General features: G+C 40.0%; 1 protein-coding gene across 1 annotated transcript in view; it reads left to right on the top strand.

Annotated features, from left to right (window-relative positions):
• RASEF (RAS and EF-hand domain containing) overlaps window positions 1-20,334 on the top strand; it is a gene marked incomplete at its 5' end in the record, with an annotated part of 57,527 nt that overhangs the window by 5,793 nt on the left and 31,400 nt on the right. Inside the window, 3 exons of the mRNA XM_080940062.1 lie at window positions 12,897-13,043; window positions 14,184-14,274; window positions 20,073-20,168. Coding sequence (XP_080796188.1) covers window positions 12,897-13,043; window positions 14,184-14,274; window positions 20,073-20,168 — 334 coding nt within the window. The remainder of the gene's footprint in view (window positions 1-12,896; window positions 13,044-14,183; window positions 14,275-20,072; window positions 20,169-20,334) is intronic.

The following is a 20,334-nucleotide window of genomic DNA, read 5'->3' on the forward strand; positions in this document are numbered from 1 at the left end:
GAAAATGACGCACAGACTTGCCTGTATGTGGTTACTTCTTCTCTTAAGCTCTGGATTGAGTTCAGTTGACAGAAGAGCAACAGCAACAACAACAAAACCCAAACCAAACCAACCAACCAACCAACCAACCAATCAACCAACCAACCAACCAACCAACCAACCAACCAACCAATCAACCAACCAATCAACCAACCAACCAACCAACCAACCAACCAACCAACCAACCAACCAACCAATCAACCAACCAACCAACCAAAACCAACTACCAGTACAACTTTCACTGGAGCATGAGTAATTAACCAGTGGTTACATCACTGAAGACAGTGATTTCTTGTCTCCCCTTGCTATCCCCACTCCTACCACAACTCTCAGCTGCTTTCCTGGTTAGTGTGAGGTCCTTTGAGGCCCTATACATCTATGACTGTACGGCTCAGTCTTGTGCAAGAACTATGCAGGCAGCCACAGATGCTGTGAATATGAGTGCCACAACCATGTCATGACCATATTCTTTTTTTCCTCTCTCAATTTTACATTTTTATTCAAAACAGTTCATATTTCACAGTATAACTATTTAAATTTCTGAGTTCTCGTATATACAAAAGATGAACCATAATAATGTAATATTATTAAAATGTATGATTTAATAAATCAAATTCACAATGAAACTAGAGTATAAAAGGTAAAATATAAAACAATTAAATATAGATAATTCTGGTCCTTTCATTTGGCACACATTTAGTTCCTTTAAATCCAAAGTAATCAAAATATTCAGTAAATTATTGTTTGAGGCCAGTATCACAACATGTTCTAAAACCTTACATTCAATTATAGAGATCAATTTTGCAAAAAATACTAGTAATCAATGATTAGTATTTTTCCTCTTGAATTGCATTTTACTCTACAGCACAAGGGACAATATCATCAACTTTGGGTGCTCTCATGAGATAGATAGTTAGTCCATTGAACCATATTAGTACCAATTATTTTTCAGATTTGCTTTCTAGGAGCAGAAAAACCCTTGGGCTCCCTATTAAAAGATGGGAGCTTATCTAGGCAGCATCGTTTCCTGAAGTAAGCTTTCCATGTATTCAAGTATAGACTAGGCTGTTTGTGTGTGTGTGTGTGTAGTTATATATTATAGCCTTTATTAAAAATTATCTTTAATCTTTTTTTATAGTCCAGTCATTATCCTCCTCCCAGTCTGCCCTCTGACCTCATCCCATTCCTCCTCCCACATCTCCATCCCACCCCACCCGCCAGGCCTCCTCACTCCCTGCGGCCTCAAGTCCCTGAAGGGTTAGGCTCATCTCCCAAGGAGGATAGAGCAACCAGTCTTCTGTTGTGTGTATGTCCAGGGCCTCTGACCAGCTAGTGTATGCTGCCTGGTTGCTGGCTCAGTGTCTGAGAGATCTCGCAGCCCACTTTCTTATAGTTTAAGTCTTACATTAATTCATCTTCTTTTAAGTGTTGTGCACTGAACGTTGGAAGGCGTAATGCTGGTAACTCCTTTAATGATGAGCACTCAACATGACTTTTCTCAGTACCCTGACCAAGCATGAATCGACTATAATGACTATTCACTGGATAAAGCTTTCTAAATTAAGGCTGAGGACAGCACTAATATATGCATAAAAGCATAAGTATCTGAGAGGAACTTTGACAATATGACCATTCATATTGTATTTGTACCTATGGTGATTTGATTGAGATGTCCCCAGTACTCTTGTCATCTGAATACTTGCTCCTCAGTTGCTAGTACTTCTGAAGAAGGCTTAGAATTGAGACCTTGTTGAGGAAGGGAAATCACGGGAGGCAAGCCTTGAGAATTTGGAGACCTTTGCATTTTGAGTTTGCTCTTGAGGCTTAAGCTTAGGGTTCAAGATGCAAGCTTTCAGTTGGTTTTTCAGTTGCCTTGTTTACCTGCTCTGCTCTGACATTATGTACTTCTGAAACCACACGCACAAATAAACCCTTCCATCTAGAAATGTAACCAGAATGAGTCAGGACTTTATCCAGGGAAGGAGGAGAGCAGTACTGAAGAAAAAAGGGAGGGAGATATTTCTATTACTTTTCTGTTACAGTGATAAAGTACTATGACTTCATAGAAGGAAGTGTGATCTGGACCAGCAGGTCATTTGTCAGTGACAACTTCCTAAGGGGGAGGGTTGGGGAAGAGATAATAAAGAAGACAAGAAACTTGTGACCAGGTCTTGCATAAGTTGATGGCTTATACCAAGAAAGTATATTTAGAAACACACTAACTTTTATATAGTTTTCAGTGAAAAGAAAATCGGGCCAGACTCACAGATGCAGTGTTACACAAAAGGCTCTTATGTGCACCACCAAATCAAGAACACAGTGGCTTTGGAGTTGATGATGTCATTCTCATCAGAAGGAAAATTTAGGCTCCAGGAACTGAAGCCTTCCTCAAGTCGGCCTCTGTGCAAACTCATTGATGTAGCATGCCCTTAGTTCTTCATCATGACCTGAGGATGTCTTGGATCATCCTGGTTCCAAACAGAAAGGTTTATTCGGTTCCAGAGAGTAAGGTCTGCCATGGCTCTAAGGCAGCAGACATAGGTGCTGGAGAAAAAGTTGAGGTCTAATGTTTGAACATCTGGGAAGGGTGGGTGGATTTGAAGCACCTAAGTTGCTCCACAATGATGTGCTTTCTACAGCAAGACCTCACCTCTTAAACCTGCTCAAATAGTGCCACCAACTCAATCTAACTATTCAAATGGCTGATCCTGTGGGAAGCATTTTATTCAAGCCACTACACAAAACAACACAAGTAAGTTCACCCCTACTGTCCATAACCTTCAGACACAGGTCTTTGTTCATGTTGCCAACTCTTTGAACATGTGGTCTCTAGCTGGTAGTGCTGTTTGAGTAGGTCTAAAGCATGGATTCTCTTATTAGAAGTATGTCCCAGGTCTGATCATAAATCAGATGGTCATTTCCCTCCAGCAGTTGTTTCACCAGGAAGCATCTCTTGTGAGCAAGTTGTTACTGTACAACAAAAGGGATAAAGCTGGGGAAGAATATGGCTGACTTCACTTTCCCAGCTGTCAGAATAGTGACTTCCTATAACAGTAAGTATATGTGTGTGTGTGTGTGTGTGTGTGTGTGTGTGTGTGTGTGTGTGACTGAGGAACCTTCCAGGTTAGTTCTAACATCTGTGACCAAGATGTGTGGTGTCTTTAGCAGTAGGACTGCCCCGTTGTGGTTAGCAATAATCATAATCTATGTAATTTGTGGGATCCATGTGCTTGGAGGAGTGAGCATTTTACTACTGTAATGAAATATAAGGCCATCTTCAGACAGTTTGAAGAACCTCTCTTCTTATATTGTTCATGTTATTTCCTTCATCTCTTTTCCTAGTCCTTATTTAAGTCATTTGTTCATAGTCTCCTTAATATTCTTAAACTCTTTTTTTCCATTTCCATATTTAGTTTTTGTCGAGAACTTTGTATGCAATGTACTTTGATTATTTCCCCTTTTCTAATTCCTTAAAGATCTTTTCCACCTCCCAACCTATCCAACTGTATGTTCTTTCTGTCTTCAAAAACTAGGAGCAAAGAAACAAAAAGAGAGAGAGAGAGAGAGAGAGAGAGAGAGAGAGAGAGAGAGAGAGAGAGAGAGAGAGAGAGAGAGAGAGAAAAGGAAAGGAAGAACAAGAAACACAGAGAAACCCACACAATAAAAATCAAATAAAACAAAACACACGTAAGATGAAAAATGAAGCAAAATAAAAAGGCTACAAAGATTCCAATGAGTTCATTTTGCCTTGGCCAACTACTTGGGCATGAGGCCTTTTCCTGAGGTGAGGTTAATATAACTTGTGAGTCTCCATAGTAAAAAGCTAATTTTCTCTTTGCCAATGGGTATCAGCTGTAGACAGACACTTGGATCCTGTGTCTCTTTACCCTATTCAGTGCTGGAATCTTGTTTAGTTGAACCTTGGCAGGCCTTGTGAATGGTGCCACAGTCTTTGAGTCCATTTGCCTATCAGTCCTGTGGTGTCCAAAGACACTGATGTGGCTCCTCCTTCTGGCTCTTACTATCTTTCTACCTTCACTTCTGCACAGCTCCCTGGGTCTTGAAGGATTTGATGAAAACATCTCATTTAGAACGGAGTGCTCTAAAGTCAGTCACTCTGTCCATTGCCTACCTGTGGGTCTCTGTGGTAGTTCTCATGTACTGTAAGAAGAAGCTTGTCAGATGTGTGTTGACTGATTTATGGGTATAGCAGTATGCCATAAGGAGTTATTTTGTTACTGTGTGCCTTAACAGTAATTATAGTAGTAAATTTTCCACTGGGCCCAGTTAATCTATCTCATCTCAGGTTCTTGTGCACATGAGCAATGTCAGCTATGGGTTTCATATTACTGTGTGGGCCTTAAGTCTAATAGGTGGCTGTGCTGTTTTGAAGGCAGGTCACTGTAGTATGTAGTAGGCCATAGGGCTTGTAACTAGGTGATACTGATAATTATTTTTCTCCTCCAACAATGCACAGTTTATTCCATTCCCATGAATGCTAGTCAATTGGGGTAATGTTTCTAGTTAGATACCAAATTGATTCTGCTTTTTGAATATCTTTATAGTCACTGTCTTGTATCATTGATTATACATTATCTAGAAGTTGATTTCCTCAGAGAATGTTACAACAAAGTGGGTAATTTCTGGAGGAGACATATTGTCTTGGCTGTTATGTTGTTTGACTTTTTTGCGATGGGGCTTGGGTATCTAGAATAGGGACACCCATAATGTTTTCTGGTCAGGATATCTAGTCTAACACAGGTTAAGTGCTTCTTTGGATTTGTGGTTGTTGTTACTTATCTTGTCAGTCAGCAGTAAGTTTGGCTACACTGTTTTGTGCTCCCAGCGGGTCACATGCTTCTAGCCACCCACCCATGGATATTTGAATGAAAGTCACCCACACATTACCTTAGTTTTAAAATGCTTTGGCTAACTCAACGGCTGGACATGCCTAAACCTTCCCTTGCTACCCTAGGCCCAGTTGGGGAAGTGGCCAGTGGCTACTCACCTGAATTCTCACTTGGATGATTGGTTTTCTTTTCTGCAGCTCCTGAATCCCATCCTTTTCTCCCGCCTCCTGGCAATTTCTCTTTTCTGTCAGTTGCATCATAGCCCATGCAACTCTAAAGATCTCACTGCACCTCCCTTTGCCCAGACACTGGCCACTGGCATCTTTATTGATCGATCAAAAACCAACTGGGGACAAGGACCTTAAGCTTTTGGACATGCAGATTCAGAACTGAATTGAAGCATTAGAACCAATCTCCAATATAGTTGAACAAAATGGTGCTTGGGTCACTGTGTGTTATGTGGGAATGGAGTGCCAGAAGTGGTCTCAGCTTGGTTTGGAATAGGTAAAAAACTTTAGCCTGGGAGTGTTGGACTGTATGATTCTTGGCAAATGAGAGGCTTGAATTAGATGCCAAAATGAGAGCCTCCTTTGCATTCTCATGTTTCAATATTTTTCTGTTTTTTTAACCTGCTTCTGCCTCAGGACATGTCTGTATACTTCTGTAACTAGAATACTCAAACAAACAGTGACAACCTAAATGAAAAACAATGCAATAAGGAAGTCATGTTAGTTGCTTAACCATCAAGTTCAGCATTCTAAGAGCCAGTAGATGAATGAGAAAAACAAAATGAAACTGTAGGACTTCGCTATTTTGTTTCCTTAAGGTAAAGGGAGATTGAAGGAAGGAGGTGTTGGGTTGTGGCTGCTTAATCTAGCTTCCAGGACCAGAATGAGTACACAAGTATCTGAGAGAGCCCAGTGAAGGCTAGTGTCAGCCTCTGTCCATTGAAAACTATGGCTCAAGAGGTGTCATCCAGTGTGGCTTTCATCCATAGTCTACTACATACAGCTACATGTGGCCTGCTTGGATACAGACTCAAATGAGGTTTGAAGTAAGGCTTACAGAGCATTTGACTGATTCTGGGTTTTGTTCTAATGTAAAAGGTTTTGTTCTAATGTTCGTGTAAGACACAGTGCGGTGACTTTAGGTTTAAGGCCACAATGTTATTCAGGTTGGCATAGTGACTAAAACTAAATGAAAATAGGAGTCTTAGAAAGTGAGAGTGTATTGAATTAATGTTCAACAGAAACTGAGGTTTGAGTCCAGTAGATAATGTGACCGTGCTAAATTAGTTTAGCTCTAGACAGCATACAGTGACTTACACTACTTAACTATCTGAATCCTTTAGGGAGAAGAAGAACCTGTGTGTGAGTAAATACACACTTGTATATATTACCTGGCTTATTCTGCCTTAGTGAGGAGTCTGGCCGATTTCAAAGAATTAACTTGCTATGGAGGCTGTTCCAAGCTGCTTGAAGCTGGGTGGAGGCGTGAGACTGGAAAGGAGACTCTGGGAGGAGTTGAAGGTCAGCAGTTTTATCTGGAAGTCAGTACGTTGTGTTAAAGGCCTTGGATAGTTAGGTGAGGCCTACCTCTCTCCCACTGGGGCAGAATTTGGTTTATTCAAAACCTCCTGATCACGTGGTACAGAAATAATGTTCACTTGCTGCCCCTGTGTCAAGATACTGATAATAAGGATAGTTCATATATTTCAAATTATATAATTTTATTGGAATACCATTTTCTAATCTGACAAATTACTTTTATTGTAGGTACCATTATAACCATTTATTCAAAATGTTCTCTAAAGGAATATTGTTTCTGACATATATAAAGGTACCTAGGGTAGTGCAGACGTGTGTAGTCCCAACTCCTCAGGACTGAGGCATCTCATCCATGTAGACTCTGGCCACGTTTCCCCATGTTTGTGCCTCATTCTCTTTGCAGGAGTGCTTTCTTCAGTGTGGTCCTGTTCTGCTGTGCTGTGTTCGTAGTACTGTTTTCAGGGCTGACGGATGCATGGTTATGGTTATTCTTGTTACTATGATTCGTAAGTTAAAATTTGCAGACATCAGTAGTTGGCTGTTCTCTGTCGATGAGATTGCTTTGGACTAAGAGAACATTCCTGTCCAAGTTTGATGCTTGCTGTTTTATTAAGAGATAGACATTTTTGTTTGTTTTTCTTAGTCTGTTGGTGTCTGAAGGGTTTACTGCAGAATGTAAACATATTATCATTTAAATAAAACATGACTTGTAAATTTGAACAGTATGACAGTTGACTGAATCACGTAGACAGAGCTCTGGTTGCTAGCTGTTTCCTGCCCTCTGTGCTTGTTGCCTAGAATAGCCCAGCTTTTCTGGACACCATTTGAGTTCTGAAGGAGCTGCCTGTCTCCTTTGGTCTGAGCCTAATTATTTTATGATAGAGGAGCAGGAAAACAGAAGATTTACATTCTGAACATCAGTAAAGGTTTGACCTTACAGTACACAAAAGTGTCAGTTCTACCATTAAATTCCCTGTCCCTCTGTGGTTACAAAAACTGAAGCAAGGAAGGTTAGGTGTTGGCTCTTGCACATAAAGCTGTGGTGGTGTTGACTGCATTTAAGTCTGCCTGAATTCTAATGCACGTACTGTTCTCTGTTAATCTATGATGTCAGAAGACATCGGTGACACTTCTCAACTTGCAGCACACTGCCTTCTGTTCTTTCTGTTTTACTGTTTTCATTGGCAAACTCCCAAATACTAAATGTCAGTGGTTTTGACTAGGAAGACGTTTGCATTTTGAGTTCTTCCTTTTGTTTGAGTGAATCTAGTTAATTTTCTCATCTTTCAGGAACTCTCCTTATTAAAACTTTTAGGAGAATGAAGCACAGATAAGGACTTAGATATTTAAAATGTGTTGCTGTGACACATCTGGATTTCTAGCTGTCAGAGATGTACATAGGCAAGGGGCCCTGACGTAGACCTTGGTTTAATCATTTTGTGAGATCTTCCTTAGATCTTTCAGCAGCAGAATAGAGCTAGGACAGCCCAGGTCTGCCTGTTGGTATCTTAATATCTCCAAGTACTAACTATGACCAATCACACTTACCAGTTCTGCACTGATTTATCATCATGGAACTTTTCAACTTTCATGTAGGATAGAACTTAGTCTGATTTTTTTTTCCTCTTGAGTTGTATGGATATGTTGATTTCCTGTGTTTGGATGTTAGGATTAGAGTACAAGTTGACAAGTTGGGCTTTTTGTTTATTTGTTTGTTTGTTTGTTTGTTTTTGTATATGTGTGTTGTTCCTTAAATTGAATAATAAATATAGAATTTCTTATTACTTAGTACAGTTTGATTTTGAACACAGAATCAGGATCTGTATAATGTGTCTTTTCAACAAACAGTTCAGCTATCTAGTGTAAGGGTACATTTGCATGAATTGTACTATGAAGGCAAGTTTTCCAAGTAGCATTTCTGGTCATTCTGCATCACATGTTCCTCTGGAGCTGTGGTATCTGCCTTTGATTGTTTTGTAGGAGTGTCCTGAAACTCGGTGTGCAGACATTTGCAGGAAAACCCCAGTACACCACACACAGATACAAACACAGACATGTGTCATCTAAATAAAATGCTTTTTTATAAAAAAAAATGTGTGATCTTTGAAACACTTTACATGCTCTATTTGATTTTTTTTTTTTTCCCTTCAAGGGTCTGATACCTAGAGCTCTGTGCAACAGTTGTATATTCTTTTATATTTTAACTTTTGACATTAAGAGTGAGTGTAGTAGGGGAGGCAGATTGCTGACACACCCCTGGAACAAGAGAGTATCATGACATCAAGTCATGACATCAGAACTTTTAATGAATCCATGGATATGTTGCTTGTGCAGGATACATTCAACTCTTATCTTTTTTCTTGTTGTGGTTCCCAACTTGAGGTTTGCAACACCCTTGAAGGTTGAACCACTTCTTCGCAAGGTTGCCTAAGACCATTAGAATTAAGAATTGCATTAAATGGTTGTAGCAGTCGGAAGGTTGAGACGCACTGAGCTAGAATCTGAAAGTTCTAGTGGGAGGCTTTGAACTCATGAATCTGGGGGCATTAGGGGTAAGATGTATCTTGTAACAGACTTTTAGATCTGCCTGATTTACAAAGTAACTTACTAACAATCTGGGGTTGTTACAAACATTCCAATAGATGACATACTAAAGTTATGGAGCAGTGATTCTGGGATCTGGTGAGTATGATCTTCCCTACCATAGCCAACGCCTCTTTGAATGGAAGGCTTGCTTCCTGGGGCACCATTTATCAGATGCAGTTTGGCTTCTTTTCAACACCAGTAGAGAGCTAGGCTTGCTGCTATTACGACGATCCGTGGCTGTACGGGAACAGTAACAGAGCACTTTTTTTTTTTTTTTTAAACAAAGAGCATTTATTCTAAATCTTCCTGCTTTTGATTTATCTTACTGTTTTCTCGCCGATTACAGATAATGGTGGCTTTGTAGAAAGGAAGTTACCCAATTCTTTGCATAAGGAATTACCCCATAGATAAGCTTTATTAGAAGAATTACAGCACCACAGCCTTTAGTCTATAGTGTGAGGAGTAGCATTCAGGTCCAGATAAGAAGTTTATTGTAAGACACAGCTCTCAGGTCTAGTGTTAATGGGGTCAAGAAGGGATAGAGGCTTCAATTTTCCTCAGGTCTGAAGGACAAAGAGAATTACAACTCAATGGGAACCCGAAAGGAAAGGTAGACCTTCTGATCCAAGGAACAAACTGATTTCTTTCTCTCAAAGGCAAGTTGTGGAGGTGGTAAAGTTTCATACTCTGTAAGCTAGCCTGCATGTAAAAGTCACAAGACACTTATAAAGGGAAGTGATGATTCAAGCTCGTCTTGGGTTTAGGAGCATATGGTCAGCATCTGCCAGAGGGAGGGTTCTGTGTGAGAACTGCAAGGTCACTGAACACCTTCTCAGCACTGTCCAGGGAGTGTGTAACCTGACCCACCCTTCCTGTCTTTCCTCCTGCCCTTCACCCCCTTCAACCTTCAGTTTCTGTACTCCTGGGATTTTCCCCCTTTTAATTAAACAACATCAGCAACAGCAACTTGCTACGATTTAGCTTGAATGGTCTCGATTAAACTCATAATCTTCCTGCCTTAGCTACCCAGGTTTTTTTCTTCTGACCTCCGTGGACTTCAGACATGCATGGAACCCATAAATAAACATGGGAGTAAAACACTCATAACATAAACAAATAACATATTTAAAGCAAACATGAAGACATTACTGCCCTCAACAGATTCTGGGCAAAGTGTATGGAGAAGAAGATGTGAGGTTTCCGTTCAGGGCATTTCAGTGATTTGTGCTCATCAAATTGTGGTCCAAAGGTACTGCCAATGACCATGAAAGGCTTGTGAGCTTCTTGATTTCTTGTCCTGCCCGGGATCTTCCCAGTGTAATACATGTGCATCAAGAGCAATCTCTCCATATCAGGGTCAGGAGTCAAGAGATACTTTGCACTGTTCAGGAATAACTATAAAATTAGTGTCAGAGCACCAAGGAGAAGAAATAACCAGCAGCTGCTGTTTTTTCACTAATGCAGTGTGCATGAAAGGATTTAATCTTTTGTGAGTGTTGGGATTCACCCCTCAGTTACCTAGCAACAGCCAGGTATACCCTACCTGGTAATAGCCAGGTTTGCTCCGCTCCTGTGACCTGACACTATAAAAGGGGCTGCTTGCCCCCTCCTCTCTCTCTTGCTCTCTCTTGTTCTTGCTCTCCCACCCTTACTCCTCCTCTCCCCTTTCCCTTCCCTTCCTCCCTCTCATGTGCTCATGACTGGCCCCTTCTCTCTTCATTCTCTCTCTCTCTCTCTCTCTCTCTCTCTCTCTCTCTCTCTCTCTCTCTCTGCCTCTACTACCCTCTTAACTCCACCATGACCCGAATAAACTCTATTCTGTACTATACCATCATGTGGCTGGTCCCTTAGGGGGAAGGGATTCCCAACATGGACTCCCCAGAGGCATCCCTCTCCCCTCCAGGCTTGCAGCACCTCCATTGGTCATATCCCTCCCACCCCCACCCCACTTACTTCATCCTTTCCTAACAGTGAGTACTAGCTATCCCTAGGGTTTTTTTTTTTAACTCCAATGAAAACTGGTAATGTTTCTTTTGTGCTAGTGTTGTGATGTTGTTTCAGTTTCAGATCTAAGAAATGATTTTTTTTTTCAAATACCTGCTGTATCTTTTAGTCAGTATATATGTTATTTGCTCTTAAAAAAAAAATCCCTGCTTCTATGATGTGCTGTCACAGTCAGAGCTCATGTCAAACCACACTACTCCTAGCTCTCTAGTGGAGGAAGAAGGATGGATGGACTGCATTGTCTCTGAGGTACCATGTCAAAGTAGGTCAGTATCCATCACTTCTGTTGAGGAAAACTTTGGTGCTTACAGACAGTCCAGTGATCATTAAATTCACACAGACTGTGTGCTTTAACTGGGGTTTCTATTGCCGTGATGAAACATCATGATCAAAAACAACTTAGGGAGGAAAGAGTTTATTCCACTGACAGTTCCATAAAAAATTTCATCATCAAAAGCAGTGAGAACAAGAACTCAAGGCAGGCGAGAATCTGGAGGCAGGAGCTGATGCAGAGGCATTGGAGGGGTTGCTTACTGGCTCATTTCCCATAGCTTGTTTAGTCTGCATTCTTGTAGAACCCAGGACCACCTGCCCACATCAGTCTAGAAACTGTTCTGCAGTTCCATACACAGCCTCATTATCCTGAGACAGTCTCTCAACCTAGGTTCTCCCTCCTCTCCAGTGATACTAGCTTGTGTTAAGTTGATATAAAACTAGCCAGCACAGTATGTGTGTCTGTAAAGACAGAAATTGTTACTCAAAAACCACTCCCAGTTCCTTGTAGGACATTAGCTGGAACGCCACTAGCCTATCCAACCGTTTTTCTTCTTCTCTCATGTAATGAAACAGATGACACAATTAAGCCGGAAGTTGCTTCAGAACGGATGCTGATTACAGAAAAGCAAAGGAAACCAGACAAACAAGCAAACAAAACAAATGTAAAGCAGTATCAGAGGGCGGGGACTTGGAGTTTTATCCGTGACTCTGGGGAAGAAAAAAGGGCTGGACTTGAGTTTGACCTGTGCTTATAAGAGTGTTCTGGAAGAACTTCCGGGCTGGTGAACACATCGAAGTGTAAGCAGAAGAAATGTAACAGGAAGAGACAGGTCATGAAAACTGTGGCCCCTAATGTCATCCTGTATGCCCCTCTCATTTTGCCAGTCTTCGTGGTGAGCTGTTAAAAGTCAATAACTTGTTTTCCTGAGTTCCGTGAGCCACTTTAGGAAACTGTCAGACCTGCGGAAGCCTCTGATGCATGGCTGTCTTGTTAGAAAGAGGCCTCACTTGAACTGGTGTGGAATCTGAAGTGAGACAGCGGCGTGGATCAGAGCCTGGGGGCTTCGGCCAACTTTCAGGAGTTCTTAACTCAGGGAAAATGTTGAATATCTGATTTGTGCCTTGAAAATAGAAAATTAATTGGCGAAAACTCCAAACATTTGGGGGTTGAAGGAAGTACTGGAGTACAAAATATGTGTGTAAACACAAAAGTGAATTTGTTTGGGTAACGCTCACTGAGCACAAAATAATAAGTATATCCATTCTTCAAAGCTCAAGGATTAATACATATCTTGTTAGGGATTGGAGAAACAGGATTTGATAATTAGGCCACCTTTCTATGAAGTTCTTTACAATTCAATTTGTAACAAGTAAAATGAAGACCCTTCATTCTAAGTTGCTTCCCCCTGCCTTAGGTAGCCATCTTCCTACACACGAAACACAACAGGCTCTCTGCCTTGTCTGTTCTCATCATTCTGGGCCGCTCTGGATTTTTACACCCTTCCTGCTTCTTGTTTTTAGTTGTTTTTCTCTTCACTATACATTTCCTGTTGTATTTTTAAACTGATACCATTTAATTTCCTATTTTTGGCAGAAAAGAACATGTTAGTATCCTGTACCAGAACATCAACCTTGTGGAGCCAAGACTAATCCAGCCATATGAGTGTGTGATAAGGAACTTTCTCCGTGAGATCAAACTCCAGAGCACAGAAATGGAAAACTTGGCCATTGCAGTGAAGAGGTATCAAACCACTTCCTTCTTATGGACACATACGGTCCTTTATCTTGTCCTGTGACCTGAGTGTTAACGAGACCGACTGGCAGAATCACATTATGATGCAGGTGGATTTCCTGAACGTTAGAAATGTAGAACATTCTAGAATGTTCCACACAGGGTATGTTTTGTCAGGTAGTAATTTCGGGGTTAAACAGCAACCTGTTGGTAGATCTTTGCCATCCTATGATGTCAGCTCCTCAGAATGTTTCCTGCTATCTAACTACTTGACAGATGCTCGCGCTGCCCAGTTCACTGAGGAAGGCGGTGAAGTGGGGTACGGAGTTGGTGATCAGGACCAAAGCTGCGTTATCTTTGGCAACACTACCTCTGTTGGTGTTCACACAGCCAAGAAAACCAGGCTTAATTACTTAAAGTCTTTTCTCTCTAGCTCAATCCCTCCCAACCCCCACCCCAGAGAGAGGAGAAGCTTGGAATTCCTTAACTCTGTGAGCCAGAGAGACAAGAAAAAGAAAGAAAAAGAGAAGCTAAGCACATATAGACAACATGTGTGAACGTGTGTGTATGTGTGTGTGTGTGTGTGTGTTGCTTGTGCCTGACCACTTGTTTCATCAATCCACAAATGTTCACCTGTGCTTGCATACATACACATATACCTATACATGGAAGTATGTACATATATATATATATATATATGTGTGTGTGTGTGTATATATATATATATATGTGTATATATATATATATATATATATATGTATACACACACACACACACATACACACACATCCACAGATATATACATATATACATTTGGTGAATAGGGCAGACTCCCCAAAGCCACACTTTCTTTTTTCTCTTTGGGCAATTTATACCTTCTAGGCAAAAGCGATTAGAAGCTATCCCTGAGAGAGTTCCCCTTTTAACTTTAGCCTACTAGTGTGAAATTTACATAATAGAAATTTAAAATTAGACCTAATTGTTCTTTGCCTTAAAGTTCTTTCCTTTGTCTAGGTTTGTCTCTCATTTCTGGCAACAATATATCACAGACAGCATCTCTATAATTCGAAGCCTGGCACTGATGAATTTCTCTTCACATTTTAGTCTAAGTGTACACTGCATTTTTTATTTTTATTTTTTAAATTGCAGAGCCCAGGACAAGGCGGCCATTCAGCTAAGTGAGCTGGAAGAGGAAATGGATCAGAGGATTCAAGCTGTGGAAAATGAGACCCGGAAAGATGTGAGTTTGTGGATTGGCCATTCATTCATTTGGCTGAACTTTGGGGAGTACCTTTTCTTGTGGAGTGATGGACTCTCCTCTTGGTGCTAAGGAGTGGGTACAGCAGACCTCTCTATTTAGTGCTCTATGTACAAATATCAACGCTCAGGATTTTTATAATCAGAAGTGTTTTGTGCTCATGGGTTAAGGCGGTGCAGAGATGACAACCAAGTAAGAGAAGGGCGGCCCACACGAGCCGCCACATGAGGTTCAGGTGAGTTGGAAAGGAGTCAGCTTTCATGGGAAAGCAGAGGCCTTTATGAAAAGAATGTCATGGAGTGGAAGACTGGCGGATTGTGAGTTGGCTTCGGTGAGAAAATGGCTGAACATGTATATTTATATGGGCTTCGCTACCCAGCTTTAAATCTCGACTGCAGTTAATTCAGCATCTGGTCTCGTAACTGTCTGGTTTGCTATTGGAGGAACTCTTCAGTTGGAAGTTTTATGCTCCCTTTAGCAATTTCTCTAGAAAGTGTTTTTCAGTATAAATAAAACATATTTGGGCAGTTGGTGTTTGCTGAAGGCAGAAAATGATACGTTCCTCCGAGTAAGTCATGTTAGGATGTATTTAATTTGATGCTGAGAGGGAATAAGTGTATAGGCTGGAGTGTTGGCATCTGACACACGTAAGCCTGTGTCCTGTGTTCACCCTTACCAAGGCCAGGAGGCGATGGTAAGGTAATCTCATGTCAGTGAGTCATAGAACAACCCTGCTGCCTACCAACCTCAAGGAGGATGAATCATCATGATATATACAAAGTCCTGTGATCAGCACAACCATGGCTGTTATGATTTTTTCCTTGTGCCTTCATTGCTTCCTTTCAGATAATTTACCTTACTTGTCCTTATCACATACTTAGATCCCGTTAGGTCCCTTTATTGCTCTCTTTTAATAAAAATATATTTATTAACTCCTTGAGAATTTGATACAATGTATTTAGATCATCTTCAAATTTTCCACTTACCGTATAGCCGGACTGTGTTTAGAAACAGTAAATTCATCTTTAGCCTTTAAGACTCTCCACCACCGCTGACCCTCTTTTTCCACTCAAGATCAAACAGTTCTCATAGTCACATTTTATACCACGACCATCTCTCTGTGTTTCCAGGGCTTCCCGGATCACTTGTTGGGAATGTGGATATTAACATGGCCCTTTTATATATATATATAATTTCATGCTTTACTGATGATAAGCTCTTACTTTCCTGACTTCACTGTAGAACTAAGAAAGAAACATAGATGACTGATAGCTTCTTTTCTGTAGTCCATTTGTGCTCAGTCAGTTTCAATGTACATAAACCTGAGACTATCGTGCCAGTCAAGGACTTTCCTGGCACTGGGAAGAGCCGAGTTTGCCAGCCCTTCCCAGTACCAACCTCACACTGTTTGTCATGTTTTCTCTGGGTTCACACACGCTGGCTCATTGGAGGCTTTCCCTAGCTTCCTCTAGTCACCACAGCATCCTTCTGCCTCCAAGACTCTTCATCCTGTATACCGCACTCCCAGTGACATCCCTTCACTGCTTGTGAATCTGATTTTATTATCTATCTATCTATCTATCTATCTATCTATCTATCTATCTATCTATCTATCTATCTCTGTCTGTCTATCTGTCCGTATCTATCTATCTATCTATCTATCTATCTATCTATCTATCTATCTATCTATCTATCTATCTATCTATCTATCTATCTATCATATATCTCTATCTGTCTATTTATCTATCTATCTCTGTCTATCTGTCCATCTCTATCTATCATCTATCTATCTATCATCTATCTATCTATCTATCTATCTATCTATCTATCTATCTATCTATCTATCTATCTGTCAGTCACCTATCATCTCTCTTTCTATCTATCTCTGAATGTCCTGGACCTCACTCTGTAGTTAAGGCTGGTCTTGAACTCAGAGACATACCTGCCTCTGCTTCCTGAGTTCTGGCATTAAAGGTTTGAGCTACTACTGCCCAGCTGCCTTGGTGATTTTTTTCCAAACTCCTCTACTTTTCTAAATTCTGAAAAACCGAGTCTCCATCTTGCACCAATTTTCTTGCCCATTCTCGAGCCAAGGGAGTCACCTTTGCCCATGACTTTTTTTTTTTTTTTAACATGAAATGAACAATTTGTTTTCTCACTGTGACATCTTTAGTGACTTATAATTTGTATTTGAAGATCAAGTTTAAGTAAGTGTGTGGTTCTATTTCTGGGTCTTTAGTTCTATTCTACTGATTACACTGCCTGTCTCTGTACCAATCCCATGCTAGTTTGTTTGTTTGTTGTTTGTTTTTTTTTTAAATCCTGATTGTTTAAGGTCAGGGATGGTGATTCCTCCAGTTCTTTTATTGTTAAGAATTGTTTTAGCTATTTTGGGTTTGTTGTTTTTACAGATAAATTTGAGAATTTATTCAAACACATTGAAGAATTGTGTTTGCATTTCTTAATCTGTAAACATTTTTATCCACTCTTTACTTTTATGATTCTTCTAAGAGACTTGTTCAAAAGTAGGAAAATCTACTATGGTCTTTCCAAGTAGAGCAAGTCAGAATGTTTCCCTTTGTGGGCCATGCTTTGGGTGATGTAATTCACACTCCTTGATTGAGCCAAGGCGACTGACCCTGTATCTTTGTTGATAAATTTTGTGTTTTATACTCTCAATTCACATTGTATATAGTGCAAATGTATAGTCTCAACTCTGTGTGTATATAATACATGTACATAGTGCAATATCTGACCATTGGTGTTTTCCTGTGCATTTATATCTAATCATGTTAGTACTGTTTGCTGAAAGCAGCATTTGTTTGTCCATTTTGGAGTTTTGTGCTGCACAACATTTGTGATTTGCCCAGGTTGTGTTTGTGTTTGTGTAAGTTTGCTCTGCCCTGGCTCTGCTCTGCGCCTGGTCCAGTACTTTCCTGAGTTTACAGCTGTTGCTTCATACTGAGTCTTGAAGTCCGGAGGCTTTAGTCTTTATTTTCATGCCTTTACCAACTTACTTTCATCGCTTTGCTAATTTGACTTATTTAATTTTCATAGAATCAACTTATATTGATGTATAAAAGTAAATCTGAAACAAGATCCTGCTGAGGGTTTGGCTTCCCAGTTATCTGTATGTTAGGATAGAACTGTCACATCCTAATAGTAACTACAAATGAGCCATTCTCTATAGCTTTCTTCTCAGAAGTGTTTGATAGTCTACAGCATATAGATTCTACACATGATTTTTCTTAATTGTTCTATTCTGATGATATTTAAAAGGTTTTGAATTTTTATTTCTGATTGTTACTAGTAAATCTGTGGAAAAATGTAAAATATTAGTATGTATAATATGTGTATATGCACACATACATGCATAGATACATACATATGTACATATATGCACACACTGATTAACTTCTGATGGATTCCGGCAAGTCTTTTTGGTTAATGATCACAATCTATGAAGTTTTAAATTTTATATGTATTATGAATATATATTTATTATGTGTACTTATCACTGAGGTGTGTTTACTCTATGAAACAAAGTGTGGAATCCTGTTACATATCCAGTCAGTCAGCTTATGTGTTTTCATTGGGGGAATTGAGTCCATTGATGTTGAGAGATATAAAAGATCAATGATTGTTGGTTCCTGTTATTTTTGTTGTTAGAAGTGATATTATGTTTGTGTGGTTTTCTTCCTTTAGGTTTGCTGTGAGATGATTAATTTCTTGCTTTTCCTTGGTTGTAGTTTCCCTCCTTGTGTTGGTGTTTTCCATTTATTATCCTCTGTAGGGCCGGGTTAATGGAAAAACATTATTTTGTCATGGAATATCTTGATTTCTTTATCTATGGTAATTGAAAGTTTTACTGCATATAGTATATTGGGCTGGCGTGTGTGTTCTCTTTGGTTCTGCGTGACATCTGTCTAAGACATTCTGGCTTATAGAATCTCTGTTGAGAAGTCTCTTGTAATTCAAATAGTTCTGCCTTTATATGTTACTTGGCCTTTTTCCCTTACCACTTTTAATATGTTTTTTTGTTTTGTGTATTCAGTGTTTGGATTATTATATGATGGGAAGAATTTCTTTTCTGGTTTAATCTATTTGGTCTTTTCTAGGCTTTTTGTACATTCATGGCCATCTCTTTCTTTACATTAGGAAACTTATGATTTCGTTAAAGATGTTTTTGGCCTTTGAATTGGGAATCTTCACTCTTTTCTATTCTTTTGATTCTTAGGTTTTGTCTTTTTATTGTGTCCTGAATTTCCTGGATGTTTTGGGTCAAGAGTTTTTTGCACTTTGTATTTTCTTTGACTGTTGTGCCAATATCTTTTATGCCGGAGATTGTGAGGCATGCGTCTGTAACTCCTGATTTCTTTCCTAAGTTTTCATTTCAGGGTTGCCTCCCTTTGTGATTTCTTTATTGTTTCTATTTCCTTTTATAGATCCTGATGGTTTTGTTCAATTCCTTCACATGTTTGTGGTTTTTTTTTTTTTTTTTTTTTTTTTTAATTTCTTTAAGGGATTTATATGTTTCCTCTTTAAGTGCATCTACCCATTTACCTATGCTATCCTGTATATCTTTGAGGGAGTTATTCATGTCTTCCTTTAGGTCTTTTGTCATCTACATGAGATAATATTGTAGGTCAGAATCTTGCTCTTTAGATGTGTTAAGGCATCCAGGGCTTACTGTGTTGGGAACACTGGGTTCTGATGTTGCTAAGTGGTATTGGTTTCTGTTGCTTAGGTTACTGTGCTTTTCTCTTGCCATGTGGTTATCTCTGGTGTTAACTGGCCTTGCTGTCTCTGACTGGGGCCTGTTTCTCCTCTGAGCCTGGTTGTGATGGACCTTCTCCAGTTAGGCAGTCTCTGGGTATAGGAGGGGTTCTGGATTTCCTGATCTGTGAGCCTGGTTGTGATGGACCTTCTCCAGTTAGGCAGTCTCTGGGTATAGGAGGGGTTCTGGATTTCCTGATCTGTGAGCCTGGTTGTGATGGACCTTCTCCAGTTAGGCAGTCTCTGGGTATAGGAGGGGTTCTGGATTTCCTGATCTGTGAGCCTGGTTGTGATGGACCTCTTGGGAATCAAAGTATCTCTTGATGTGGATGTGGGGGTGCCAGAGCGTCTTGATCTACGCACAGGTACAGACTTGGACCTGAAGAATGATGTGTCTCTGTTTGCACATGCTGGGCCCTATGTGGGTCCCAGTTATGCCAGTTCTTGAGCTCTACCAGTGTCTCACCTGGCAGCCTGGTCATGATGGACCACATCATAATCAAACTGTCTCTGGGTGTGGACAAGGAGAGGAGGCTAAAGCACCCCATTTGCTCCTGGGTACAGTTTGACTACATAGAAATTTTTAGTGATGTAATTTACTAAAAATAAAATAGGACAAGTATATCAGTTGCTCCTTCCTGAGTCCTGAGACAACACCCTATGGAGGCATTCAATGGAGCCCATAAATGTGCTATGTTTTTGGACAGTAATAGTTAATGGATTCATTGGTGTGTTTTGCTGTTTGCACAGTGCTGCAGTGTCAAAGCCTGTAGTTCAGGATGATGTGTGAATCTTGATGTCCTACATTTCCTTTAGTTTTGTAGGTTTCAAGTCCAGCACTGCTGCACACCTAAAGTTTCCTGGCGTTCTTCTATCTAGCCTTAATATTCTTGTACAGGAGCATTTTTGTCAGTTTAGGTTGATACAAAATGCTTCATGTTGATGTGGGTTTGAAGAACGTTTGAGAGCAGAAATTGCTTACATGATTTTTTTCTTCCTTTTAGGAAAAGCGCAAAGCTGAGGAAGCTCTCACTGACCTCAGACGTCAGTATGAAACAGAAGTAGGAGATTTACAGGTGACCATTAAAAGGTTAAAAAAGGTGAGTATGTGATATCTAGATATTCTAGAAACAGCCTCAACATCTCCCTGTATCTAAGACGTTGTAACTGATCTTATCCTTGAACCTGTCGCTTTAGTTTTCATTCACTAAGTGCTTTGAGTGAATCTTCTGTTTCGAGTAGAAGATTTGTTATTTACTGAAACTT

The sequence above is a fragment of the Micromys minutus genome (genome assembly GCF_963924665.1).
Source record: "Micromys minutus genome assembly, chromosome: 28".
NCBI classification, from domain to species: Eukaryota; Metazoa; Chordata; class Mammalia; order Rodentia; family Muridae; genus Micromys; species Micromys minutus.